Below are 25,660 nucleotides of genomic sequence, written 5' to 3' on the forward strand. Positions count from 1 at the left end.
CCTTTTTTGGTCATAGCTTGATGTGAGGTAGTACTCCATTTAATATTGCCATTCTAAGCTACTGTAATTCAATCATTTAATGGTATCACAAGGTTCTGCGCTTAAACATAACCCTCCCTGTCGGATTGGGCAGATTCTGCGTCTCAAACAGTAAGCTCGGAGGCCGGTCCTGCCTGTCCTGTGGGAACTTAAAATCGTAGTTCCGAATCAGATAGGCCATGATTGCCTTGATCTCGGCCGATGCGAAGAATCGCCCAGGACATGCGTGGCGGCCGTATCCGAATGCCATGCTGGACGGGTGCGAGGTGGCATATACCACCGGCGGGCCTTTCTCTCCGGAATCCTTCTCCTTCTGCAAGTCATGGAACCGGAAGCCATTGAACTTTTCGGGCTCTGGGTACAAGGCTGCATCCATGGAAATGGCGTGCGTGGGGATGCCAATCGTGGTGTTGGCTGGGATGACCAGTCCGTCTGACAAGGCATAATCCGTGGTCACCACTCTTTCGAAGGTAACTAATTTGGTCAGTGATGAAATGGGCGTGTTTATCGATAGACATTGATACTTACTCAATAGGAGAGGGTTGAATCGTTGGCTCTCCTTCATGATACTATCCAGCTTCGACAGATTCTGGAACCCCTGGCGCGAAATAACGCCATTCGGATCTGTATTGTCCGCGATCTCCTGCCGGAGTGGCTCGATATACTCGGGCATGGCGCAGAGATCATACAGAAGCTGAGTCGGCACAGCAGCACTGGTGTGGATGGCAGCAAAGCTAACCTTGAGGAGAATCCCAGCCAGAAACTCCGGATCTTTTTCAGTCCCTTTGGCATCGTCATCCATCCAAGACAACAGATCAGGTGCGGTAGCCCCAGTGCGAGCCCGCTCTTCCAAAATTGGAATGGCCGCCTTTTCGGCATTCTCGTAATGCTTCTTGATGTTTTGAATGGCGGGGATAAACCGCGCTGCAATGGGTTTAAACCATTCCGGGTACTTTTTTAAGGCCTGCGCGCCGATGAATCCGTCCGTGGCAAAGTCGATCGAGGACTGAACCCAATCCTCGTTGCGGCTGAGCGTGGTGCCTCCAAACATGCGACTTGATACACGCGCCACAATATGTGTGATGCGATCGACGACATCCACTTCCGTCCAGTCTAGTTGACCGTATTTAGCACTGGAAACCAGCATTCAAGTGGGCGGCTTACCGTCACATGCGGGAAAGCTGGCGTCAAAGACATCGCTGACTTCTTCTTGGACATGTTCCATTACCGTCCCTGGACTGATTAGTTCGGTAGTAGAGAGGAAAGTATGTCTGCTCACAGAGGTTCTTATTTAACTGGCTGCGCACTACTCTGGGATGAAGAGTGGATCGACTGCCCATGGTGGTATACTTTCCCTCGAACATCTATTCTCCTCAGTATATTCACGACATATATAGCTCAGAATGCATGATACCTCAATAAAAGTGGCCACAAAATCAACCTCGTGCATGGGAGCAGACTTCAGCTCTTCTAGATACTTCGTGGGTAGCATCAACCGTTCTCCAAGCTTGCTTGGAACATAGTACAATCCTCCGTTTGTCTGGTGGAAAGGTTAGCATGAATCCTATATTATCAAAGACATAGGGTTTGAAAGACACACCGCTTGATAGCCCTCTTGAAGCATCCTCTTGCCATCGTGTACAAACCGAAGACGGTTTTGCTTGATAGTGGCTGTGTCCTTGCCTCCCACAATGGGAACTCCGGCGACCAGTCGCTGTCCCGACCATTTGTTCCAGATGATAAAAACCACAGTAACTATTCCTGCGAGTGCAGCAAATAGCGTGAGTGGATTGTCCCGTGAGACAAAACTGCACTGCCGCATAAGGTGTTGAAGGTCCATGTCAAGCGAGGGTCTGGAAGAGATCCCAGCAGTCTATGATACAAAAATGAAGAAAGGGATTTGGGTGTAATAATGCGGAGAGACCTGAATAATAAACTATCAAGATATCCAATATACTATAACATCCATGTTTCAGCGCCTCGGTCGTCCGGGGTGTTTAGGGTTTAACTGTTTTAGGCCGCCGACAGATCAGTCAATGTCCGAAACGGGCACTTGTCTACTCTTGGATCCTTGCTAATATATATAATCCAACCGTCGCTGGCTGCACCGGTATTACAAATTATTAGAACTGCTTTGATCAATAATGGCGGACCCCTTTGCTCCCTTCAAGGTCGATCTGCCCTTGGAATCCCAGCGAGGATTCAATACTCGTCAGATTCACTCCGGGGCGATACCCGACCCAGCGACCAAGGCCCGAGCGGTTCCCATATATTCCACGGCTGTAAGAACTTTGATTTTAATGAGTTGAAATCTTCATCCATTGACTCGTTTTCTTCCTAGTCCTATGTATTCACAGATAGCGAGCACGCGCGTCGCGTATGTACCAACGAAGAAGCCGGCTATGTCTATTCTCGGATATCAAATGTGAGTCTATACACATGGTAGTTGGTATATGCTGTCACTACTAATACAAGTCGGCAATAAAGCCCACGGTCGAGGTACTCGAAAAGAGGGTAGCTGCCCTCGAAGGAGGCACTGCTGCTGTGGCCTGCGCCTCGGGGCAATCGGGCGTCTTCCAGACAGTCCTGTGTCTCGCTCACGCCGGGGACAATATTATCAGCTCAATCAACCTCTATGGGGGTACTTATAGTCTGTTCAAATGCATTCTTCCACGGCTTGGGATCTCAGTCAAATGGGTGCCAGACAGCGATCCTGAGAGCTACCGCAAGCTGATCGACGATCACACGAAACTGGTCTTTGTTGAAACGGTAGGAAATCCGCGGATCAGCATACCGGATCTCAGGGCAATTGCGGACATTGCACACGAGAACAAAGTGCCCTTTGCAGTAAGACCCTGTTAACCCTGTAAACGAATCCATACTCACCCGACACTAGGTAGACAACACCTTCGGCGCTGGTGGTTTCTGGTGTCCGGCGATTGAACACGGTGCAGACATTGTGATCCACTCGGCCACCAAGTGGCTCGGTGGTCATGGCACCACGGTGGGTGGGATCATTGTCGATTCCGGGCGCTTCAATTGGAACGAGTCCGACAGGTTCCCGCACTTGACAAAGCCGAGCGAGGGGCCCATGGCGTTTTCGTATGTCAGTGCATTTGGGAATGTCGCATTTGCATTAGCTCTGCGCATTGAAGTTGTGATGGAGGTGGGCGCCGTGATGAATCCCTTTGCGGCGCATCAGATCCTCGTCGGGATCGAGACTTTGAGTCTACGATGTGAACGGATCGCGTCTAATTCTATGCGGATCGCTGAATTCTTGAGCCAACATCCTCTCACCGGTTGGATTAGCTACCCCGGTATGTTGATTCTCCAATCTTCGCGCGCTTTTACTCATAAAATCAGGACTGCCAACCGACGAATACCACGCTTTAGCGAAGAAATATCTTCGACACGGCTTTGGTGGTGTGATGTCTTTCGGCGTCAAAGGAGGTCCGGTTGGAAGTCGAGCCTTTATTAATGCTCTGAGACTTGTTTCCCATATGACCAAGTAGGTCATCGTCGTTCTTAGAACTTCTCTGTGGACACGGTGCTAACCATGTCTGTCTTGAAGTGTCGGAGATTGCAAGACCATGGCAACCCATCCGTGGGGCTCCACGCATTCCATAATGACCGAAGAAGACCGTATCCGTGCTGGAATTACCGAAGTAAGTCGTTTGACTTGGAGATAGTAATACTGAACTAACTTTTGGTCAGGATTTAATCCGACTATCAGTAGGTACAGAAGATGTTGAAGATATCATCGCTGATTTATCCCGTGCATTCGACGCCATAGCGTCGGTGATGAAAGAGAATGGTAGTGACAGTGGAAAGATTTATGACAATGTACAGACTACGGTAGATGGGATAACTCCAGAGACATGTGATATCAAATCCGATGTCGCGGTGAAGGAGTTTGAGTCCTCTGTAACAGAGATGCTTTAAATATACCCAAGATATCTATTTTTTCCTTTGATAACTTGATATTCTGTCTACTTCAGTTCCTCAACAACTGTTGACAGTTGTCCAGCATCTGTTGCATTTCAATCTCCGCGCAGAACACATTTAGTCGATGAATCATTATACAAGTACATACTGATCGATGGAAGAAATGACGATTTTTTAAGGCAAGGATGTATATTTTTGGAGTTCTTGGGTCAATTTACAGGTGTTGAGTACTCCTCAGCGCTACTTTAACAAAGAATTAATACCTTTGATCTGGGCATCCCGGACTTGCTATATTAAGAAGTTCCCGGCGTCGTAATCATTAGCTGTAACATCCTGTAAACAACGCTAGAAGAACCTTGCGTCTCTAATCTGATATACTCATAGAATGTGGATAGAAGACTATACCGCCGGACGGGCTCGCAGCTTAGCCTTGGGGGTGTAGGCTGAAGAACTGTGAAACAGATGATTCTGATAATGATAGTAAGGAAAAAGAGAACTATACAGATAATAGCAACCATCGAGGAGTCACAACAACTTGAAGAAGTGGGGCTCACCCTGGACAAGATCAAAGGCAAAGAAGAAGTGGATAGCAACGAGAATGGAGAGACAGATACTTGAAGTAGGAATTACGGGAATGTGGAAGTACTGGTGAAGATTGATTAGCATCATAGCAACACCTATGGAAGCAATGATACAGCTAGGTTTTACTAGGGCTTTGGTTAGAGGGATGTTTGGCTTCTCTATGGACAACACGATAGTACGCTGATAGTGATAGGAGAGCCCACGCCAGATGCGGAAAGGCACCCTCATTAATTCCAACGGTCACACTGCAGTTTTTCGTTCCACAGTTCATGCAGCTTGTTCGTTTCCGTGGAAAGTCTGTCATGATAATCAGTGTGAACACGAATGAGCGTTGAGGCTTTTTCAGCGAGCTGACACGGTTCATCACTCATCATACTCTAGTAGAGCCTGGTTATTATTGTCGCTATATGGTGGAGGAAGTAGACATACCTTCTTAGTATTCTGGGCACATGGTTCAAGGACAAAACGCACTGCCCTAAGAACGGCTGTGTAATCCTCTAAGGTTGCTGGGAGGCGTTCCATGTTCCATCCACGCCATCTTAATGGATTGTCGATCGATGCATTGTCTGATGCAAAGTTATCTGATACTCCTGCGTCTGAAGAACTTTGGTCCGCTCCGTATTTATCTGCTCCATATTCATCCGTTCCGTATTCGCCTGCTCCGTATTTGTCTGATCCACCTTCGTCAAATTCGTCCGACGCGTCTTCATCTGGTGTATCATCGTCTGCTCCATACTCGTCTGATGAAAAGTCGCCTAACGCACTGATGTTCGACGGACATGCATTAAATGCACTCTCAACATCTTCCTCGTCATCACCCAACGCCCATAGGCCTGTTCCACTGCCGACTGTTTCATTATAGAGTATATCTCGTTTGGCAACTAGCCACAGTCGGTCCAATACGTCCTTGGCTCCCAGAAGTAGCGACGGTATCTCCAGGGTCTTATCAACCTCCTCATTGGAGTGTGAGGCATGGGATTCGTGGTTCAAGAGCTCATGGCACACACCGAGAGCAAATGTCCCAATCCAGTGGACCTCCTCCATGACACCAACAAGTCCCTGAAACAGGCGCATGGTAGGTTGCCATTCCCACTCTGATTCCGGATTTCTATGTATGGTCCAAGATTCTAGTATGGCAGCCTGTAGTCCATTAATCTCTTTAGGCCCCCGAGGAAATTTCCCACTCTCTTTGACTAGGGGTCTAAAGATCTCCGTTTGTTTGCAACTGGCCGTGGCAAGGCACGGGTAAGGGAAGAAACTGCACCGTAGCAGCAGATTGATGAAGCGCTTGCGCTCGGGCCTTACCTCATGGGCCCACGCGCTACTGCTTTCAATAATGCGAGCCAGGCCCCCAATAGCAAGACTATCCTTCTCGCTATAATTCCGATAATCACGATCGTCCTCATCGTAGTCGGGCGAGAATTTGGCACAGAGATCCACTACCGCGCCCTCCTCAATCAGCAACTTGACCGCTCCCACCGTTCCGGATAGTGTAGCTGACAATAAAGGCGTCAGGCCATACTGGTTGACTCTTTCAAGCATCGCCCCGTTCTTGATTAGCGCCCTCGCAGCCTTCATCTTCCCAAATTTCAAAGCTCGGAGCAGTGGCGTGTCACCCTTGGAATCAACCGGATCTGGCGAGGCACCCTGATTCAGAAGAAACCTGACCATTTCCACATTATTCATCCGTGCCGCAGCATGAAGTGCTGTTTCGTTGTTCTCTGAACCGATAGAGCAGTCGATATCAGCCCCTTCTCTAATGGACAGCTGGACCAGTCCCTTGTGCCCCCCGCGGGCCGCAACATACAGAACTTTATTCCAGACGTCAAGGTTTACCCTAGCGCCTGCTCCGAGGAGGATATCAACGACTCGCTCACACCCAGCGCTGGCAGCAGCAAAAAGTGGAGTTTCGTCCTTTCCATGACCACTGCCCCTGTTCAGATCAGCTCCTTTACTAATCAATAGCTGAACCAGTTCCTCATTCCCGTTACCAGCCGCAATACATAGTGGAGTGAAAAGCCCTATATCCACAGTCGCGCTTGCTTCAAGTAGTACTCTCACCACCTCCACATGTCCCTCTTCCGCGGCGCAGCCCAACGCCGTCTCCTTGGCACCACCCTTTGGCACTTTGTCGAGTGCAGCGCCGCGCTGAATAAGGTATTTGACAATCTCCACATGCCCCCGGCGCGCAGCCAAGCGCAGCGGTGTATCCCCTGGAGCACCTGGGTCATAGTTGAGTTTGGCGCCGGCTTCAATCAGCATCCTAACCACGCTTTCGTGTCCATTGTCAATGGCATGGTGGATAGGACCCACGGAATTTGAATTTGTCATGTTGATGATAGCGCCCTTCTGGATGAGCAGCGCCACCAGGTCTTTGTGTCCCATGCGTGCGGCAATTGACAGGGCCGTGTCCCCTTCCTCGTGGTAAGCGTTTAGATTCCGGTTCCAGTAGTCAAAGCCGACCTTGGTGAGGCCAAAAAATCCCAGCACTTCGAAAGGTAGGTTTTCTTTTATCTCGTCAACGTAGTAAATATCTCTGTATAAGATGTTCTCGATCTTTGATAGGCTTGGCCCAATCTCGTCCCTACTGCTCTGGAGATATCGACGGGCAAGTTTGTGGGCTGGCCCAGGTAGTTCATTACTCTGGCGGAAGTGATGGCCCCAGTTTAGGGCTGCATAATCGAACACTGTACGGCTACCATAGCCCCATGTCCTGGAGTATGGTAAGTAATTGTGATTATTGAGCTTTGGAGCCTTGTCGCCTTCGTATCCATTACTTTCGTCGGTATCGTCCTCGCCGCCATCATATTTGTCGCCATCGCTATCGTCATGATTGCTTTTGAGGTGCTCGCTGTCTTGCAAGTACTTTTCTGCCTCATCCACGTCGGGGTTCGGAAAGAATAGAAACGTAAGGCAAGTGGCCGCTAGAGCACTATGCCACTGCCTCCTGCTCAGACCAAAAAATTCCTCCTGGTGAATAAAAAATTCGTGCAGGGAGTAATGGACCAGACGAATTGTCGATGTCCCATCCCCTAAAACAATCAGTCCATGGCAACAGGCTAGCAAAGGCTCCACATCCGGCTCCCCCCTGGGGTCAAATTCCGTGTCACCCTCTCTAGTGGCAAGAATCGTCTTCAGCATCTTAACGGTGAACGTTTGCAGGCCGAAATGCACCCAGGTAATCACCTTTTTTGCAAGCTCTGCTAGAGGGTTGGCCTGCTGCTCGATGCGAGAAAGAGAGCCTGCAAATGCTTCCCCGAGGTCCTGTGGTAGTGTTCTCAGGCGCTCTTCGCGGTCTCGCTTGCTTACGGCTTGGAGGATGGCGCGGACTTGCAAGACTGGCAGTAGGAACCTACATAGTTTTAAGTGGTGGTCAACCAGCTTGTTCTTAACGTTTAATAAAGTAGTTCGAACAGGAGCTACACTCACATCCCTCGCGCTGACCCCACAACAGTAGCAATTATATCTGCTTTGAGCTTGCTGTCCATCGCATTGGGTGCAACGTCATTAGGGCCCCCGATCTCGCGTACGATAAAACGTCGAATGTCTTGCTCTTGAGCCTTGACGATAATAGTATGCTTGTTCTCGAAAAAGTCGCCAATAATTTCTTGGGCGTGGGTGCGGCTCGTAAGATATAGTCTCATGGATGGTTCATCCCACAGGCACTTCATCAGATCTCGCAGAGGCGCCTGTGCCAGCTCATCCAGGGCATCGAGGCAGATATAGACTCTGCTGAACTGGGAAATCGCTGCACTGCACATGTTTCTCGCGTCTTCGAGTGCCATAGCCCGGTTGTCCCGTATGCAGCGCTTGTGGATTTGCGTGATAGTGTCGGGAATTTGAGGCAGCCGCTCCAGGAGCTGCTTAATGATACTTCCAATGATGTTCTCTGCCTTGCGATGCATCGAGTCTCGGTAATCGCAGTACATATATGCTAATCCAGAACTCGGGTCGGTAGCTATACGTCTTGCGAGGTGATCAATGACAAGGGACCTATAATCAAAGTGTTAGTCACTAAACCAGGGAACGTTCCCGTGAACCCTGGTAACCACTTACGTCAAGATTGTCTTTCCAACACCGGGATCTCCAAAACAACATAGTACCTGCTTTGTGTTGGTGACGAGGGTTGAAGACCATCCCTGAAATATCGCATCCTGCAGCAACCACAACCCTGTATCCTCTGCTCGGGCTTTCTGGTGGTCACTGTGCCGGGCTGACGAGTTGACTGGCGTTAGCCATTTGTACAGCGCCTTTCGCTGATGGCTCTGGTTCAGTTGCTTCAAGTCGGACGCAATATCATTAGTAACGGATTTTAGATCGCGGACTAGATAGATCAAGGCCTTGTCAGTTGGTTGCCTCCGTCAACAACAAATGACTCATTTACCTACGCTCAGACATTATCATTCGTGCCTCGGGCGTTGTCCTGACATCAGTGACATCCATGTTGTTGAGGAGCTCCTTCGCATACGCGGCTGCAGTTGCTGCCGCATACTTCTGCCACTTGTCGTTCTTGTGACTATCGCAATAGTCACAGATGCCACGGATGACCAGACAGGGGAAATCATTCATTAGCCCAGCAGCTTCGGTCTCCACGCAAAGACATCCTGCACTTCGAAGGAGTTCGCGCTTTCTCGGATCCTTGATGACCTTGTTTCCCGACGCGATCGTACCATAGAACACATAAGGGTCATGGTTATATCGCTCCTCCCGGTCGATTTGCTTCTCTGGATTACACCCTCGGCAATCATTTCCGCCCTCATGTCGGTAGTCTGCTTGAAACAATCGGTCGTTCTCTGCACCCTGATAAACATAGCCAGGCCCTTGTCGGGGCCTAGTCATGAGAGGGTACTTGTGTCGCATTGACTCAAGGAACCGAGGGATGTCACTCTCCATGATTTCGTGCTTCCCCTGCAGCGCGCTCACCCCATTAAGCAACACCCTTGGGGGGCAATTCAGCGTTCCCGTCTCCACGAATCCATCAACCGTCGCCTTCCCCAGATCATACTGCCTCACACCCCCATAGGACCCCGATGGCTGGCTAACAACAACATCACCGAGGCGGATGTCTCGCTCACCGTCCCCGTCGACATCCGGAATCCCGCCCCCAATCCCAACCATAAGCCCGAATTTAATCGCGGGGAAGCTGGAGAGCATATGAGCCGCTGCCATGGCAGCGGGCGTAACCCCATAACGGCCGGCAGGGAGACTGGCAATTACGACGTTGTGGTCGCCGCCGCCCTGTTCGCGTATCGAGCCTAGTGTGTAGATATTGTCGTCTGTCGGATGCTTGTGCTTGGGTGGTGCGTGTTTCTCGTCGAGCATGGCTTCTGCAGCGGCTCTTTCGTGTGGAAGGGCGGCGAGCCACCCGATGGCGTAAGATGCATTGTCGAGGTCTTTTCTTGCGTCTGCCATAATTTACACTCGGCCTCCGTGAAGCGAGAAATATAAATTTCGGATCGTGATGTTAGAGAGTGGAAGAGGGGGGTGAGATTTCCGATGGAGCTGGTGTGCGGGGTTTGGGAGTGGCGCGTGTTCAGGCATCAGGTGGCATATTCGCCTGTACTACAGTATAATCCCACTGGGATACGAATGGAGACTAGTCAAAAGGTTATCAGCCTCACTCAGCGATCCATATGGCAAATCCCAAGAATGTGACATATAGGCTTGCTGCATTAGGAGCGATATTTGATTCATGAATGGTCAGATCGGCTATCTGAGGTACGGCAATGTTTTTGGCCTCATATCGGTTCATGCAGCGGGCGAGATGAATGGTACTGGACTCTCCTAGGAAGGTGTACAGGTTCTTGTGCCACTTACACCCATTAAGATTAGCGTGGCATAATGCCAGCATTAAGTGCAATCATACTATCCTGGATTCTCAGTCACACTGTGATATTCGTAGATAAGTATAAGTGTAGATCTAAAGAAACCTACAGCATAAGTATGTTTAAAAATTCGAGATATAGTGGAAATAGAGGTCCATAGGTCGAGTAACGCGTATTCGAGAGTAGGCCCTGCTTTGAATATCAGATCAAATATTTGGCTACTTGCCTCAACTCTCATTTACGTGTATCGCCAGCCTATCTATACAACGACTCAAAGACCTTCCTCTAAAGGACAACTAGGGCACAAGGGTCACCAAACATACCATTGTAAATTTATTCTTAATAAAATTTTCCCGACAACAAAGCTTGAGGGATGCAGTCTCAGAGACTGCCCTGGAAATCTTCTTAACAAATAAGGTTGGACACATTGAGTCTCTTATTAGTAGCGGGGGATCCAGGAGTTAGGGCTAACACGACTAGCAGCATAACCTTGGAATATCTGTTGGAACACTCGGACATAACTTAGATGACCCTTTGTTATAAGTTTGTTCATTCATCCTTTTGAGAAATATGCGAGATGAATCAAAGTGCGTCGTGTAAAGGCTTTATGCCTTTGTACAGTGCCTTTGAATAACTTATCCTCTAATCCAAGCGTCAACAATGCCATTGTATAATCTAGCTAAACAAAGAAGATCATTGCCTCCTATTCATGAGAAACCTGGGGACCAAAGTATAAATACCCTCCTAGCCCTACACAGTAGGATTCATCCAATCACCAAAACTTTCACCCTAACAATCTGCCATCACAGTCACATTACCTACAACAAACAAGACAATGGCCCCACCACCCAAGTACGCCATATCGCCCGAGGTGCCAATTCGGGTCACTGATCTACTAAACCAGGCTCAGATCCCCTGCTGTCTTTGGGGTAATCTCATGCTCAGTGTCCTCGGAGCATCAGTGGAAGTCACGGTAAGTATCACATTCCCCTCCCCCATCTACCAAAGAACCAAAAGCTAACATGCTCATAGGACGCGGATTTTATTATTCCAGATCAGCAGATGGCGACCGCAGTCGTAGTCCTCGTAAGTAACAACTTCAAGGAATGCACAATGTCCGTGGACGACTGCCCCAAGTTCGGCCCGCTGCGCGGCGAGCCCCGTCCAGCGCGCCACTTCTTTCTCGACGACGGAACGCACACCGGCGAGAACTCCCAGACCGTGAATCTCTGGGCCCACCGCTCTCTGCTGGGTCACTTCCCTGAGATCCCCTGGGATGTGCCGTCCAGGGGCGTGCACGGCCACCCCTACATCTCTGCCGCACACAAAACCCTCCTCCCGCCACGTGTTCCGGGAAGGTGCATCGGACGGCTGGAGGATCCTCTTGTCGAAGGCCGGAAGGTCAACGTAATTACCTTCAAGCCAACCCCACTCATTGAGCATCTGCTGATGCTGCTCTCCCGAGACATTGACCGCCGCCCTCTGGCGGAGCGTGTCTGGCGCCTCTACCTGTCTGCTATTCGGGAGGCCCAGAACTATCATGGGATGGCCGACGTTGCCGGGTTTGAGTGGGCATTGACAAGGACAGCCTGGGTTGCCTTGCTTGAAAACTCGCCCACAAGCTTTGACAGAACATTGAGACGCATGCAGGCGGACGATATTGTGGGGAGGACGCAGGCGCGCTGAGCTTTTTCTCTGTATCAAGGGTGGGTGTTTGCATCGTTTTCTATATAGATTATGTGTTTTGGCTTTTGTTCTGTAAGCACATCATTTGCGAGATTTATTTAGCTGCGAATAGGGTTCTTATGGAGTTGTTTCATTGGTTTTTTGATAAGGCGGGTAATCCTTCAAATTGTGTCCATTCAGTCTGCTATGCCTTCGTATTGACGTACTTTCGGATGTTTTACTCTCCATATAAGTAGTTATCATTTGACAATGAGAGATAGTACCATAGTCGGAAGAGAATTTTTAGGAGCTCTGTCGAACGATTTTCAACACTGATCTATGTCTTACATTCCCTTGGGCGCCACTAAAACCCCAGTAGACCACCCTAAACTTCAAATGATTCAATCCGCAGTAGGACAATCTCGCGCACCCTTCGCTAGTCAGAGAGATAGCAGACATTCTTCTCCAGCGACCATCCCGAGATAATACCTTTATCCGCCGTTCAATAATACAGAGCCTAGTCCAGACACAGTTCAAAACTGGCCAGGACCCTTCCCAAAATAGCCCCCCTCCGGAACTTTCAGCCAAGGCACCGATTTCGCATCGTCCGTATCTGATCCAACCGTGTTGCCCCACCACATGAAGTTGATCCCGTGGTAGCTCAGCGCAAAGAAGATAATTATCGTTGCGAGTGCAGTTCCCGTGTCCATTGCCGCTTGAAGGAGATCTAGACCCAACTGGTTAAACTTTGTTGTACTAATCCGTGTGTTAGGGGGAGAGTGTACAATTGTAGCGCTTCCACCAGTCCAGAGCGCGCTTGCGGATCAGGTAGTTGAAGATGAAGCCCACGATGAACCACAAAGAGTATTGTGCTAGTATTTTTAGCCCTACGCATTAAAAAAGCCGAAGGGTGCTATAAGAGACCTACTGGTGTTCGCGGGGGGGATATTACCCGCCGCATTGAAGAATATTGGAACATTGACATAGCGGACCCAACTGGTGGGGTATCTCCTGTACAGAAGATAGACGAGGACGGTAATAACAGGCTGAATGGTAAGTGTAGCCCACATCACGTAGAGATGGACACTTACTCCAATTATAAAAAAGTATACTAAGCCGTTGTAAATCTGGCCCGACTGGAACATCCGCTGCGGGCCGATTGTCCCCCAAATCAAGGATGAGTTGTACATTACTTTGGCGCCGTTGCAGGTAAAACGCTGTGTGTTGGTGGGCTCACAGAGCTTGTCAATGTTTCCGAGCATCCAGCGAAGTACTTAATTTATCTTAGTTGCATGCGCTATAAGATGTACAGGTCACGAGCAATTACATACCTCCCGTCTGTGTCATGGTTGCTAGGATGCTCGAGTATATTTGACCAAAGAAAAGAACTCTGGGAGGGATTTTCTAACACCGTCAGACCCGTATTGACTAGACAAACGAGAATATAAAACTCACCATGTACTGCCCCAGCTTTAAATCCTGCGCAAAGTCCAATCCATGCTTGACAGCATTATTGCCGTAGCACTTTACCATTGTATTGGCGATTGCATTCCCGGGCCAGGCATAACCGGCAATGAACTCCACGATGATATTCAAAAACACGCGCTGGTTCGTCGTCCCTTGGAGGATACCCTCCGGTACGATTAAGACCACCGCCAGCCCGAAACACACGACCAGGAACCCCCACACGGGCAGTCCCGAGTCCCAGTACTGGACAGTTAGTATCCCCAAACCCAATAATATTACCGTCAGTGCAGCGTACCACCAATCTGGGACCTCTGCGTAGGCGTGCATTAACCGTCGATGGATGTCTTCACCGCCGTGGCGTGAATTTTTGACCTTGGCCCAGATCTCTTTTCCGTTGTAGAGATATGTGTGCACTATAATGGAGGTTACTGCGGCAAATGAAAGTCCATATGTGAGCGAGTACGACATGGATATGTACATTGGTGAGTAGACTTCGTATTTTCTCTGAACGAAGTTGAGGCTGGAGTCGACTACGCGAGAGACATTGTATTGCTGACCGGTGTTGTCGTATGTGCTTGCAGATAAAAGAGGGAGACTAACATATTAGACGCAATCTGGTTTGGGAGCGTTACTCTTACTATGCACTGTTCCAGACATTGCTGTAGTATAGGATCGGTGAGAGGAAGAGGTAAAATACGACGACCACTGCGTAGGCGTTGCAGGTGATGTAAAATGGCGTGGTCAGAGGGAAGCCCGCATAATTGATCTGCGTCCAGTCAAGGCTGATAGGTAGTAAGCCCAAGCCGGAGTTCATCTGAAGCTATATAAGCCCTAATCATAAAGCACCGGAGTGACGTTACATACCCCAAATATGGTGTTAACCTTTTGGTTGTGCGGGAAAATCCATGCAACAAAGGCGAATGTGGCTAGACTCGTCCAAATATAATCTGGAAACCAAAAGATCACAAAGGCAAACATCGCAAAGTATATAAAGAAGCGGTATCTGCTGATGGTCCAGCCATTGACAGGCGTGCGGCTCTCTGGTTCATGCAGCGCTCGGAAGAGCACTGTAGACGAGAGTGACGTGGGCCATATGAGCGCTCCTGGGTAAACGAGCCATCGTCGAGCGAGCCCTGCCAGACCGAAACTAATTTTTTTAGCAGTTGGTCGAAGATAACCTGGATGTTCACTCACCCGAGCATCTGGGTAGTCAGTAAGTATAGAAAGCTGAATCCCGGTCCATAATCTCGATTCCAGAATACTGGGCTCACTATTGCTACAAGTGAGCCCTGTGCATACGCCGTACCTGCACTTATATTGACACACTGCCCTATGTGTTAGGACTGCTATTCCAAGAGTTGGCAGTCAACTTACGATTACCACTAGCGCATGCTCCTTGATGGTGAAACGTCCGGGGTTGATGTCGAATGTGAATCTTCCCAAGGGCACCCTCCACCGCGGCAGCTTTTCCCACGCTCTACCAATGGGGAATACCAAAAGCTGGGCAACAACATAGCCAATTGAAAGGGATGGCTGTAATAGTTAGTATCCATAACAGACAGTATGGTAAGGACGGCTTACATATCGCAAACCAAAGAACTGATTTACTCCAGCAAAAAGCACCACAAACACGGTGGTCAACATCCATGCTCGGACAGCTGAACGCATTAACAATTGTCAGAAATGAAACAAAAAGCCAGCGTACTATTGCACAAGAGCTCAGGGTCATCCTTGTTCGATACACATGCTGCTACTTCGGGGACTAGAAGTTATTAGCTGGGACACATGGATTGTTTATCTAACACTCACATGGCGACTGGTCTCCCTCGACATTGCATTTGAACGCTTCAACTGGAGTCACTTCGGTAAGCTCCGAGCGACCAATCCACTCCAGAGGGGATACGCGGTGCTCGCCGGCCTCGATATGTATCGCCTCTGTCGGAGGGTTGTCCTTCGCCTCGGGATTATCTTTCAATACGGTTGCCATCTGACCTAAACTTGCCGCGTGGTAGAGAGGTGATTGTGACCAAATTGCGGTGATATATTCCATCCGAGTCGCCGTTCGAGAGGAAATGAGGTCTATATGCAAGGGTCGTGACCACCGACCCACCTCGCATGGGACTATTTGTCCGATGGGCATGGCGTATGAGATCACATTGTGACCGACTGGGAGCACACAGGCGTTCTTCAATCAACCGTAATACTTCTGCAGTATCTGGGGTAATATGCTTTTCATGAGCGACAAACGAAGAACGGTAGTAGAGAATGATCTGTTCACGGATCACATATTGGAATACCTGCATGTTCAAAATCCCGATATTCGAGCTTGCTGTAAGCTGAACCGACTTCTTTACCGGAGTGAAAGGCATGCGCTTCAAACAGGTTGTGAGTGTGATGTGATATACACATGCTAGAAATGCTCGCAAGCGGTGATATTTCAACGCAGCTATCACCTGGGAACATTCGCCAATGACAGTAGACAGCCGACACGGGTTTTCAAGACGCCATTAGAACAAATATTGGATGAGGAAAAGGCAGACAAGGCACTGGTACATGGTGTAGAGCATGTCATTACTAAAACCAAATGCCAGCCCGTTTTGTTCACATATGAGCTTCTGCGGAGGCTGTCATTCGTGCTGTCAAGCTGGTCATTCAATCAACCCTACCGTTCTTATTTACAGAGTTAAAACTAATGTCCAAGAACTGACTATCAGTATTAACTATTTTAATATCATTTTGTACTGCAATAGAATCAATGTAGTATACATGACCCATAACTCCCGATATTAGATAGTATACACCACCCAGTTCATGCACAAAGCACATATTCCACCCCATATGCAAATTAGTGGGGAGAAACCACATTTAATCAAGATCCAGCATCTCGCCAATGATCTTAGCAACACCCTCCAGCAAATGGAAAACCAGCTCCACAACACCGCCCAACAGGCCGAAGAGGAACGACAGCAGACACTCAACGGCCTCCAGAAGCTCATCAATGACATCGTCGAGCCCACAATGCGAGTGGTCGTGCTCATCCTCCTCCTCTTCTTCATCGTCATCATCGTCGTCACGAATTCGCAGATCCCTCGCCGTCAGAAGCTTAGCTCCAGTCGCAGGCGTCTGGCACGTCAACCTCTTGGAGGCGATCTTGTCCTGCGAGTGGGTGAGAAGCTCGTGGAGGGATTCAATCTTCTGGATAAAGTCGCTGAAGTCGCGGGCCTCCTTGTCGCCGTGTGCGTGGCGGCGGCCGTGGCCGGGGCCGCCGGTGGTGACGGTCTTGTTCGAGGGTGGGCTGAATTTGCCCTTATGCATATCGGATAGCTTGAACAGAATCGGGTGCATCCGCTGGACGGTCCTGTCCAGGCGGTCGACATTGTGGCAGTTTTGGAGGGTCGCGCGGGGGTTGAGCGCGTAGGCGAGGGGGAAAAGAGCGTACGCGTAGACCGCGAAGAGGATGGTGGTCAACTGCATCTTGGTGGTTGTTTTTTTTTGCAGTGGTGGGGAGGGATTGACACTACGGACGGTACAGTACGCTGGGGAGGAAGGATGGGCTATTTATGTTGCCTTCCTCTTTATGGGAGGCGATGGATTCGTTGACGATCTCGATAAGAACCTAAATATGGCCTGTTTATCATTTTTTGGATCAAGGCATCAACGCTTTCACTGGCTGTTGCGCTCCTAATCTCGCTGGTTTGTTTTCTTGGATCTATCGTCGATGCGATTATCCTTCCTTCATATGGTAGACCCCTGACGATCGTCATGCTTTTTCACTGACGATCGGGGTTAGCCGACGGCCCTAAGAACTGTTAGCTTGGGAACCGAATCTCACACTCGGTTTTTTCCGACGCGTCCTGAGCGCACCAATCTCAATATTCTTGTAACTGTTCGATTCAATCCTACTCTCGTGTCTTCCGCATTTGATATGTAAGATCCGGGGATACCCCCCGCGTAATGGGGGCATTAGTGCTGCCGCCCCGGCCGTGGTTTGATCCTGATGAACATCTCCGGCGGCACATATTTATCGTCCACCGAGCCATCCCCAGTTCGGTCTAACGGCTGGACCGTTGCCATCAATCTCCGCCATTCACCGAGTACGGCGTCGATCTCGGTCTTGGCGTCACCCGCAATGGCATCCATTTTAATGTCATTGCGGTCGTATCCGAATGGGTCCTCCAGCTGCGACCCAATGCCCTCAATTCCGTACAGCGTGAAGATCACCAGACTGGCGATAGGGACTGTCCACCAGCCAAGGTCGTCCACCATCCCGAATGGGATAACGCAGCCGAATAGAGCCAGGACTTGTTTTTGGTGGATCCTAAGGGGTTAGGCTCGCTTTCTGGCTTGCGAGAATATAGGAGGCTACTTACAGATGCGCCACTGGGATAGGGGTCAGTTTGATTGTTTCCATTTTTCCGTAGGCGTCTACCAGCGTATTTAGCTGTGCCTGCATTTGACTTGCCGCGGGCGCATTGAACCATTCCCTCTCGACGCCTCGCTTGATAAAGCCGTCGATAAAAAAGGTTAATTGGAAGGGCAAGCCCAGTCCCTCGTCCTCATGGCCCTCCACATCTGCAGGTAGCAAACTCGCATAATCAGAATCGTACTTAGCGATGCCGTTCTCTCCGACGTCGTCTCCCAGTGCCAGAGTAGCGCCCCACTCCGCGCGGAGATGATTTTTGATAGCATACGGCATAGCCATCAGCGTTCGAATTGTGCGCTCGATGTCATGCTTTTCCGCCTCGTTCAGCGGCCGCTTCGTGCTGTAGCCATTGGTGATAGTCGTGCGGACCAGGTTTCGAATGCATGTGTAGACAGTCGTTGTGGCGTTGCGACCGTCCCAGAATCGGTTATACGAGGTTTGGTTGCGGAAGACCAGCATCAAACCGACCACTATTGACAATGACGGGATCTGGCTAGTGAGTCGCTGCGAGACTGCATTAGGGTAGTGCGGGGTAGCGCGGCTCACTTACTATGCTACTGGGGAGCCCGACGGTGTCAAAAACATATTGGTCTAGATAGACAATGAAAGACGTAAACAGCGCGTGGAATATCACAGACAATATGATGGCGCCGTGAATGGCGCCTTTCACGAATCGGAAAACAAGCGGCCACCTTCGCGAATGTCAATATCCAATATCATTGTCGAGGTAGTCCCTCTAGGAGCAGACAACTGCTACATACCGGCGGGGCTTGCGACGCGCAGTGAGCAGGTGCGGATATGTCCCCGTGCGCTGGTGATGCGGAGCGAACAGCCTGGAGGTCTGTCGACTCATCGCCGGCGTGGCTGGCTCACTGAAGTTTACTCTCATCTTGCAATCTTCCTTTTTTTTTTGTTTTTTGGTCCTAGGACTAAATGACGCGTTGTAGAAATATTGTAATCGCGGGGTCTTGGATCTGGCGGTCAGAACGCGTCTTGGACGATAATTTAGCCTGCTCCAGTTCGTGCCCCATCAGGTTAAGCCAGTCCTCCACTAGTAGAGAATTTGAGCCTGGATAGGTTCCACAGCTCGTTGCCCTGGCAGAACTCGAAACAAAGCATGCCTCTTTGCTTAAAGAGGGGACGATGAACAAATAATCTATAGTCAAGGTCTCAAAGGCTGTGACGCGGGGATCGGGCGGCTTGGGTCATTCAACGACGATCCTTTATATTAATGACGTCGCTAGACATATCATTTGCCAATGTGATTTGAATCTATAGCCCCAGATAGGTGGTTAAATAGCTGATCACCGAGATACCGCAGTATCAATATTCTCTAGGAAAGAAAAAAAAAAGAAGAAAAAACTATATACCATATGAACGAATCACAAGAAAATAGCGGGTTGACGAGAGTAGTTTTACTGTATTCAACAGCCTCTCCAGGGTACTCCACTGCCAGCCAAGGGCTTTCCTTTACAGAACAGCCATAAATCAGTGTTGTTCTGCGGTCCAGGATTACTCTCCAATTGTGGCATAAGCATCTAAGTGTGCCTTGGGGAGTTAGGAGGGCAGGGTTTTTGAATACATAAGTTGAATTCCCGGAAAATGTACTCAATGAAACTATCAAGTTTATGTCAAAGATCGTGAAGCCTCCAGCTTCCAGTAACTACCAGTAACATCCTTTTCGTGCTTCTAAAGGTGTACTAGCATATCTACAGCCAGCTCCCCCTTCTTAACTGGATCTCCACCTTCATGAACTTGTTGCTGGGTCTTTTCATCCACACCCGCGCAAGCCAGGGCCGTCGGGGAAGACTTTCACGCCTTGGGGCCTTTTTGTCTTATCTTCAAAATGGTGACTTCCAGAAACAGAGTTGTCAAGATGAGTAGCAACGAAGGAAGGGCAATCCATGCCTACCGATCTTGAATCTGCGTCTCGAATGATTGGTGGAGCTGGAATCCCTAGGAAGTTTATACCAATCCTCCAAGCTTGACACTGTTGTGTTGACCATTGAATAAGGCGGGTAGTACGTCGTACCTGGAGACCTTATCTCAATAACCCCCTTCAACTACATGGGCTGGTTTTGCGGTTGGCTCACTCCCCTAGTTCTCCTCCCCTTTACCGAGAGGGGACCCATTTAGATCCGTTTGCGATTAACAAACAAGAAGATGGCATCGGTGAGGTGTTTCTTGTGATGTTGCACATTTATGTGAACCCAATAATCTCCCATAAAATCCATGCTGGTTTCAATGACGCGGTGAGCACAGAATCGCTTCAGAGCTACTCGTGAGTCTGAGAGAGCATCAGCCTAGACTTCCTCAGATACTCCGCCGACAATCTTAAGATAACCATAATATGACGGGTGCTACAAAGGGCTTCTTTTGTCTTCGACGCACCCCAATCAATCACCTTCGAGGCATGGACGTGAGTTCGCCGTGGTGTAGAATAGGTATTGGCAGCTTTGAGGCACTGAGCTGAGTACTAGGCTGAGTGTTTGAGTAGCTACAACGGGGCTTCCAATGCTAGCACGCTTTCTAGAACTGTATCCGGATTCGCATGAGCCAGAATTTGAGCCACTGCCGCTGGGTCACTCCCGTATTGTAGGCTGCGATCATCCTCGGTGGTTGCGATGACAATGCGGTGACGGAACACCTTCTTCGCAGCGAGTGCGACGATGGACGGGGTGAGAAAATCAATCCCATGCAGTGCGGCGAGGAATCTGTCTAGTCAGCATGGTCCTATACTTTTACAATGGATGACCTACTTGGATAATTTCATGAAGAGGATATTAGACCGGGCAGATATTCCCCCGGCCACGGCACGGCTGAGCCGCAAAAACACGACAATATCCTGGTGGTACCGGATGAGATCCGCGTTCACTAGTACAGCATTTGCTGCCTCTTCGAGCTTTTCAACTGCCTGTCACGACTGATCAGCCTGGAGCTTCAAGACAAAAGGCAAATAAGAACAGAGTAAGATAGAGACGAACCGCCTGATCGACCAACGGATGTTCCCTGGCAATCGGTATGTCTGATTTGCGGACTACAGACGAAGCCGACATATGGTCATCCGAGATCCAGCCATTGGCATCTTCAAGGTACACGTAGCCATCCTCTGCATCGTGATAGTGGGAGATGATAAGATGGTCATTCTACTGTTGTCAGCATGCGTCCTATACTCTAGACATCTGAAAACCACTGACCAAATGACGGTTCAGCCTGGGCTGGGCATTATTTAAGGGGCTAGCCACAAGGGGCAGGAAGACAAAACGTTCTGGCGCGACATAGATGCCATCTTGTGTCACAAGTTTCTTGGAGCGCATCAACTAGTCGGAGTTAGCAGTGCGACTAGAAAATACGAGGTGATTCTCACCTCAAGTGCTTGAAGTTGAATTCGTTCGTCAACGTAATTAAAATTCATCGCGATCACTACATCGACTATCGGCAGCTCGGGAGCAACCTTGCTGCCTGGCGACCTCCTGCGTGCGATAGACGGCAGAAGCTCCACGCAAAATTCATCGAAAGTCGTGCCTGCAGAGCAATCGAGAATATTATATGATAGATTAAACGTGTTTGAGCAGATCTAACGGACAAATTAGCCTCTAGCACTACCCTGTAGACATCCCCGACATACCAGGGCGAGCTCCTTAGCGACGTCGGAGATGTTGTCGCGCGCTGTATCGATGCGGCAGTGGCCGTGTGCAGCACGACATAGTAAGATAGCCACCTCAAGATCAGACAGCTCCTGAGCAACGCTCCTGATCAGGGTTGGGTCATTCATGATATGCTGCATCGGCCATCATAGTGTTGTTGGCGGTATGACGGATAAAGCGACGCTGGTTGGCCGAGAAAATGGTCGGTGCCTGTTCTTGCCTGAGGCTGCCGTTTGTGATGACGCAGTGGTGTTTCGTGCCGGCAGAATCCATCCCTGCTCAACATGAACAAATAGCTGAAGAGGGATAAGGCGGAAGTAATGGCGGTGAGCAGGAGCTCCGATCGACCAGACCGATCGGGTTAGAAGCGGCGGGACGACCCCATGTGAGCTGGAGTCGCGACCAAACAATTCGACAATGCGTCCATCTCCGTCTCCATTCCCCGACTCTCTCTTTCCCATTCATCCCAGGGTGGTTATGGATGGACGCTGCACCCATGGCTCCATCAAACCCGCTCGCTAATTGGGAGCGTCTCGGGGACAGCTTCTACCGAAAAGTCCCCATCTACGACGCCATATTCGACGAAGACCTGGAGCTAGACAACTACATCCTCGCAGGTGCTCCGTATGGCGGGGCCTTGGGTATGCCTGGATTTGATGATCTTCTCTGTCTGGTTATACTGATGAACTGTCTACAGCGCTCCATCGTGATGAGAGCAAGCCAATGCGGTTTCGGGATGCGCATACGGCCCGATCAAGCATCGACATCTACTCATGCTCCGGAAAGCCGATAAACCAAATCAATGTTAGCTCTCTCGTGGTTTCTGGTGTCTTTTTCAATTTACTGACAATACCAGTGGGAGCATGGTGCAGTCAGAGGACTCGGATGGTCCGACAAGGAAGAGCTATTGGTCATCACCGAAGACGGTACCGTCCGTCGCTACTTTGGCCTACATGGCGATTTCACCACATTTTCCCTCGGCAACGTAAGCATTAGAGCAAACCATCGGCATTTCAGTCAGCCCTAACATACTACAGGGTGCGGAAGAGTACGGTGTCAGGGCTTGCCGGTTCTGGACCTCGGGTTTTGTCGCCTTGCTCTCGAACAACCAACTTATCGCGGTATCCGGCTACGAAGAGCCTCGCCCAAAACTCCTTGCGCCTTGTCCGGAAGGAGAGGTATCCTCGTGGTCGCTTATTCCTCCATCTTACACGCTATCTCGGTCGGTGGAGGTGCTCTTGGCTGTTGACAAGACTATTTACATGGTGGATCCAACGGAAGCCGAGGATAAAGTCCTTCAGAATGGCCCGTTCAAGCATGCGAGCGTTTCCCCAACGGGGCGATTTGTGGCGCTTTTCACGGCCGAAGGCAAGGTCTGGGTGGTGAGCAGTGATTTCCAGAGCAAGTACAGCGAATATGATCCCGAGTCGCGGGTAACCCCGAGGTCGGTAGAATGGTGTGGGGACGATGCGGTTATCATTTCCTGGGAGGATGAGATTCATCTCATCGGACCGAACGGGGTGGCTGCTAGGTAAGTGGGCTTTTGTCTCTTTTGTCTCAAGCGTCTAACGTTGGTAGGTACTATTACGATGGTACCGTACACGTCGTCCCCGAGTTTGATGGCGTACGCTTAATCACAAATGACACCTGCGAGTTCTTGCACAAGGTTTCCGGTGAGTCGCAGCACCCCAAATATCATACCCACGTCTAACGGTCGCAGATGTCACACAGGAGATCTTCCGCCTTGGCTCAACATCTCCCGCGTCTGTGCTTTTGGATTGTATCGACCTCCTGGAGAAAAAGTCGCCCAAAGCGGATGAAAATATACAGCGCATTCGAGCCAGCTTACCGGAAGCTGTGGACGCCTGCGTCAAGGCTGCTGGTCACGAGTTTGACACCTACTGGCAGAAGAGATTGCTCAAGGCCGCGTCGTTCGGTAAATCGGTGCTCGATTTATACAACAGCGATGAGTTTGTGGAGATGACCGAGAAGTTGCGCGTTTTAACGGCGGTCCGCGACTTCCAGATCGGCCTTCCCATTTCGTACGAGGAGTACATGCGTCTGACCCCGGAGCGGCTGATCGACCGGTTGATCAACCGACACGAATATCTCCTTGCTATTCGGATCTCCGAGTATCTGCAAGTTGCCGCCGACAGAATCTACGTTCACTGGGCAAGCCAAAAGGTCAAGGTATCGACAGTGGATGACGAGGCCGTTTGCAAACTGATCGTGCAAAGACTGGAAGGAAAGCCGGGCATCTCGTTTGAATTGATCGCGCAGGCCGCGTACGACGAGGGACGCTCCCATCTGGCGACTGCACTGCTGAACCACGAGCCGCGGGCCGGAAAGCAAGTTCCATTGCTTTTGAGCATGGAGGAGGACGAGATCGCGCTCGACAAGGCCATCGAGAGCGGAGACGACGACCTTGTGAACTTTGTGCTTTTGCACTTGAAGGCCAAGCTCCCACTAAGCAGTTTCTTCCGCATGATAAATACGCGACCCATGGCGTCTGCGCTTGTGGAGACAAACGCGCGGGTGGATGACACGGAGTTGCTCAAAGACCTCTACTACCAGGACGACCGGCCGATCGACGGCTCGAACGTGCTCCTCGCGGAAGCGTTGGATAAGACGGATTTGATGCGCAAGACCGAAACGGTCAACCTCGCAACGCGACTACTCGCCGATTCCAAGGACCCTACCGTGGTCCTGCAGCAGAAACTCCTCACCGAAGCATCTCAACTGTTGAAGATCCAAGACGGCCTCGACAAGGACCTCGCGGATCGAACGGAATTCCTAGGGCTGAGCTTGAACGAGACGGTCTACAGGTTGATCCGCTCAGGCTACGGCAAACGTGCGCACAAACTACAGGGCGAGTTCAAGATGCCGGATAAGACATATTGGTGGTTGAGATTGAGAGCACTAGTAGCGAAACGTGATTGGGGTGAACTGGAAGAACTCGCCCGGGCCAAAAAGTCGCCCATCGGATGGGAGGTGAGTCCCTCGACCCTTGAAACTCCGATGTGCATGCTAACGGATACAGCCTTTCTACAACGAAATTCTTGGTGCCGGGAACACAAAACTTGCATCGTTATTCGTCCCCAAATGCACCAACCTCGCCGCTGCGGATAAGGTAGACATGTGGGTGAAATGTGGAATGGTCGTGAAAGCAGGAGAAGAAGCCTTTCGGGCCAAGGATGTCAACACCCTTGAGCTCCTGCGGGCAAGAGCCTCGGGGCCAGCCGCGAGCGAAATTGAGCGAATGATCAATCAGCTAAGACCGAGAAAATAGCGCCGCGCCTCCGTCATTTTTACAGATCTGTCCGTCCTTCACGTAATCTCTTCGTCTTCGTCGTTATCGGCATGGTCGGCCACGGCTGGGTTCTGCGTCGCAAACACGGGCTTTGCTGCAGGTTTGGCCGGCGCATCGGTCGCCGCAGGAGCAGGAGCGCCAGAATCGTCGACCATGGCATCACCATCACCCTCATCCTCAACATCACCCTCAGCATCGTTAAGAGCCTGAAACACGCTCCCTTTGGACTTTTTGTTCAAATCGTCCCAATCGGCCTAAAATCCAAAACAATCAGTCTCCCACACTCAATTTCAAGGGACAATCAGTTGTACATACACTTCGCGCCTTAATCGTCTTCGCCCGAGTGGAACTCCTTGTCACCTTGATCTCCATCTGATCTATGACAGCCTCCGCGCGCTCCACCCCCTTCATCTGCCTCTGCTTCTGCGCCCTCGTCAAAGCCTTCCCCTTCTGCTTCTTCATAATGCCCGAGTTCCGCCGGTCCGTGAGCACAGACTCCCTCGACACGGGGGTGTCTTCAGCCCGCGGCAGCGATTTCAGCGATTTATCGACGTCGAGGCTCGGCGAGGCTTGTCGTCTCGCGGCGCGCGACCGCACGGATTGGTCTGTGGTCTTTGTTAGTTAAATCTCGGAAATTCAGAGACGTTAGATAACACTTACTGCGTACTTTGGCCATGGTGTGTTGTGCAAAGTTGGGAGTGAGCTGTGAAAACACTAAAAAAAAGATCCAGCTGAGCTGCTGCTGCGTAGAATATTT

General features: G+C 50.2%; 10 protein-coding genes across 10 annotated transcripts; 3 read left to right on the plus strand and 7 right to left on the minus strand.

The window, feature by feature from the left end:
• Positions 1-85: 85 nt before the first annotated feature.
• BDW47DRAFT_132627 (cytochrome P450) lies at positions 86-1,879 on the minus strand (the record flags this gene model as incomplete). Its single annotated transcript, XM_024817617.1, has 7 exons — positions 86-513; positions 568-1,152; positions 1,204-1,272; positions 1,319-1,403; positions 1,454-1,579; positions 1,640-1,753; positions 1,787-1,879. The coding sequence occupies 7 exons, from the start codon at positions 1,877-1,879 to the stop codon at positions 86-88; spliced, it is 1,500 nt and encodes a 499-aa protein (XP_024670837.1).
• A 304-nt stretch (positions 1,880-2,183) lies between these two features.
• On the plus strand, positions 2,184-3,981 carry BDW47DRAFT_118527 (O-acetylhomoserine aminocarboxypropyltransferase/cysteine synthase family protein; the record flags this gene model as incomplete). Its single annotated transcript, XM_024815222.1, has 5 exons — positions 2,184-2,321; positions 2,527-2,886; positions 2,936-3,356; positions 3,619-3,704; positions 3,754-3,981. 5 exons carry the CDS (start codon positions 2,184-2,186, stop codon positions 3,979-3,981), a joined length of 1,233 nt encoding a protein of 410 aa, XP_024670838.1.
• Positions 3,982-7,232: 3,251 nt separating this feature from the next.
• Positions 7,233-9,978, minus strand: BDW47DRAFT_118528 (uncharacterized protein; the record flags this gene model as incomplete). The annotated part of the gene is made up of 6 exons (XM_024815223.1): positions 7,233-7,279; positions 7,344-7,918; positions 7,996-8,559; positions 8,623-8,890; positions 8,955-9,060; positions 9,214-9,978. The coding sequence occupies 6 exons, from the start codon at positions 9,976-9,978 to the stop codon at positions 7,233-7,235; spliced, it is 2,325 nt and encodes a 774-aa protein (XP_024670839.1).
• A 1,248-nt stretch (positions 9,979-11,226) lies between these two features.
• On the plus strand, positions 11,227-12,077 carry BDW47DRAFT_118529 (uncharacterized protein; the record flags this gene model as incomplete). The annotated part of the gene is made up of 2 exons (XM_024815224.1): positions 11,227-11,364; positions 11,424-12,077. The coding sequence occupies 2 exons, from the start codon at positions 11,227-11,229 to the stop codon at positions 12,075-12,077; spliced, it is 792 nt and encodes a 263-aa protein (XP_024670840.1).
• A 476-nt stretch (positions 12,078-12,553) lies between these two features.
• On the minus strand, positions 12,554-15,510 carry BDW47DRAFT_132628 (OPT superfamily oligopeptide transporter; the record flags this gene model as incomplete). The annotated part of the gene is made up of 13 exons (XM_024817618.1): positions 12,554-12,783; positions 12,842-12,928; positions 12,985-13,102; positions 13,148-13,329; positions 13,388-13,460; positions 13,512-14,118; positions 14,162-14,337; positions 14,388-14,670; positions 14,718-14,848; positions 14,898-15,056; positions 15,105-15,181; positions 15,229-15,285; positions 15,333-15,510. The coding sequence occupies 13 exons, from the start codon at positions 15,508-15,510 to the stop codon at positions 12,590-12,592; spliced, it is 2,322 nt and encodes a 773-aa protein (XP_024670841.1). The 3' UTR covers positions 12,554-12,589.
• An 878-nt stretch (positions 15,511-16,388) lies between these two features.
• On the minus strand, positions 16,389-16,997 carry BDW47DRAFT_126970 (uncharacterized protein; the record flags this gene model as incomplete). The annotated part of the gene is made up of 1 exon (XM_024816649.1): positions 16,389-16,997. One exon carries the CDS (start codon positions 16,995-16,997, stop codon positions 16,389-16,391), a length of 609 nt encoding a protein of 202 aa, XP_024670842.1.
• Positions 16,998-17,209: 212 nt separating this feature from the next.
• BDW47DRAFT_46781 (bestrophin family protein) lies at positions 17,210-19,108 on the minus strand. The gene is made up of 5 exons (XM_024819100.1): positions 18,708-19,108; positions 18,497-18,638; positions 17,894-18,435; positions 17,388-17,841; positions 17,210-17,322 (listed from the first exon to the last, which is right to left on the minus strand). Exons 1-4 carry the CDS (start codon positions 18,833-18,835, stop codon positions 17,487-17,489), a joined length of 1,167 nt encoding a protein of 388 aa, XP_024670843.1. The 5' UTR covers positions 18,836-19,108; the 3' UTR covers positions 17,210-17,322; positions 17,388-17,486.
• A 1,335-nt stretch (positions 19,109-20,443) lies between these two features.
• On the minus strand, positions 20,444-21,721 carry BDW47DRAFT_126972 (uncharacterized protein; the record flags this gene model as incomplete). Its single annotated transcript, XM_024816650.1, has 6 exons — positions 20,444-20,660; positions 20,706-20,860; positions 20,931-21,092; positions 21,144-21,266; positions 21,314-21,523; positions 21,575-21,721. 6 exons carry the CDS (start codon positions 21,719-21,721, stop codon positions 20,444-20,446), a joined length of 1,014 nt encoding a protein of 337 aa, XP_024670844.1.
• Positions 21,722-22,043: 322 nt separating this feature from the next.
• Positions 22,044-24,892, plus strand: vp16 (tethering complex subunit VPS16). Its single transcript, XM_024819101.1, has 7 exons — positions 22,044-22,234; positions 22,291-22,397; positions 22,450-22,578; positions 22,631-23,124; positions 23,172-23,266; positions 23,314-24,584; positions 24,634-24,892. The coding sequence occupies exons 1-7, from the start codon at positions 22,075-22,077 to the stop codon at positions 24,880-24,882; spliced, it is 2,505 nt and encodes an 834-aa protein (XP_024670845.1). The 5' UTR covers positions 22,044-22,074; the 3' UTR covers positions 24,883-24,892.
• Positions 24,822-25,638, minus strand: BDW47DRAFT_46803 (Alb1 domain-containing protein). Its single transcript, XM_024819102.1, has 3 exons — positions 25,564-25,638; positions 25,219-25,508; positions 24,822-25,157 (listed from the first exon to the last, which is right to left on the minus strand). Exons 1-3 carry the CDS (start codon positions 25,577-25,579, stop codon positions 24,921-24,923), a joined length of 543 nt encoding a protein of 180 aa, XP_024670846.1. The 5' UTR covers positions 25,580-25,638; the 3' UTR covers positions 24,822-24,920.
• Between the last annotated feature and the right edge of the window lie 22 nt (positions 25,639-25,660).

This window comes from Aspergillus candidus, assembly GCF_002847045.1.
Source record: "Aspergillus candidus strain CBS 102.13 unplaced genomic scaffold BDW47scaffold_32, whole genome shotgun sequence".
Classification (NCBI taxonomy): domain Eukaryota; kingdom Fungi; phylum Ascomycota; class Eurotiomycetes; order Eurotiales; family Aspergillaceae; genus Aspergillus; species Aspergillus candidus.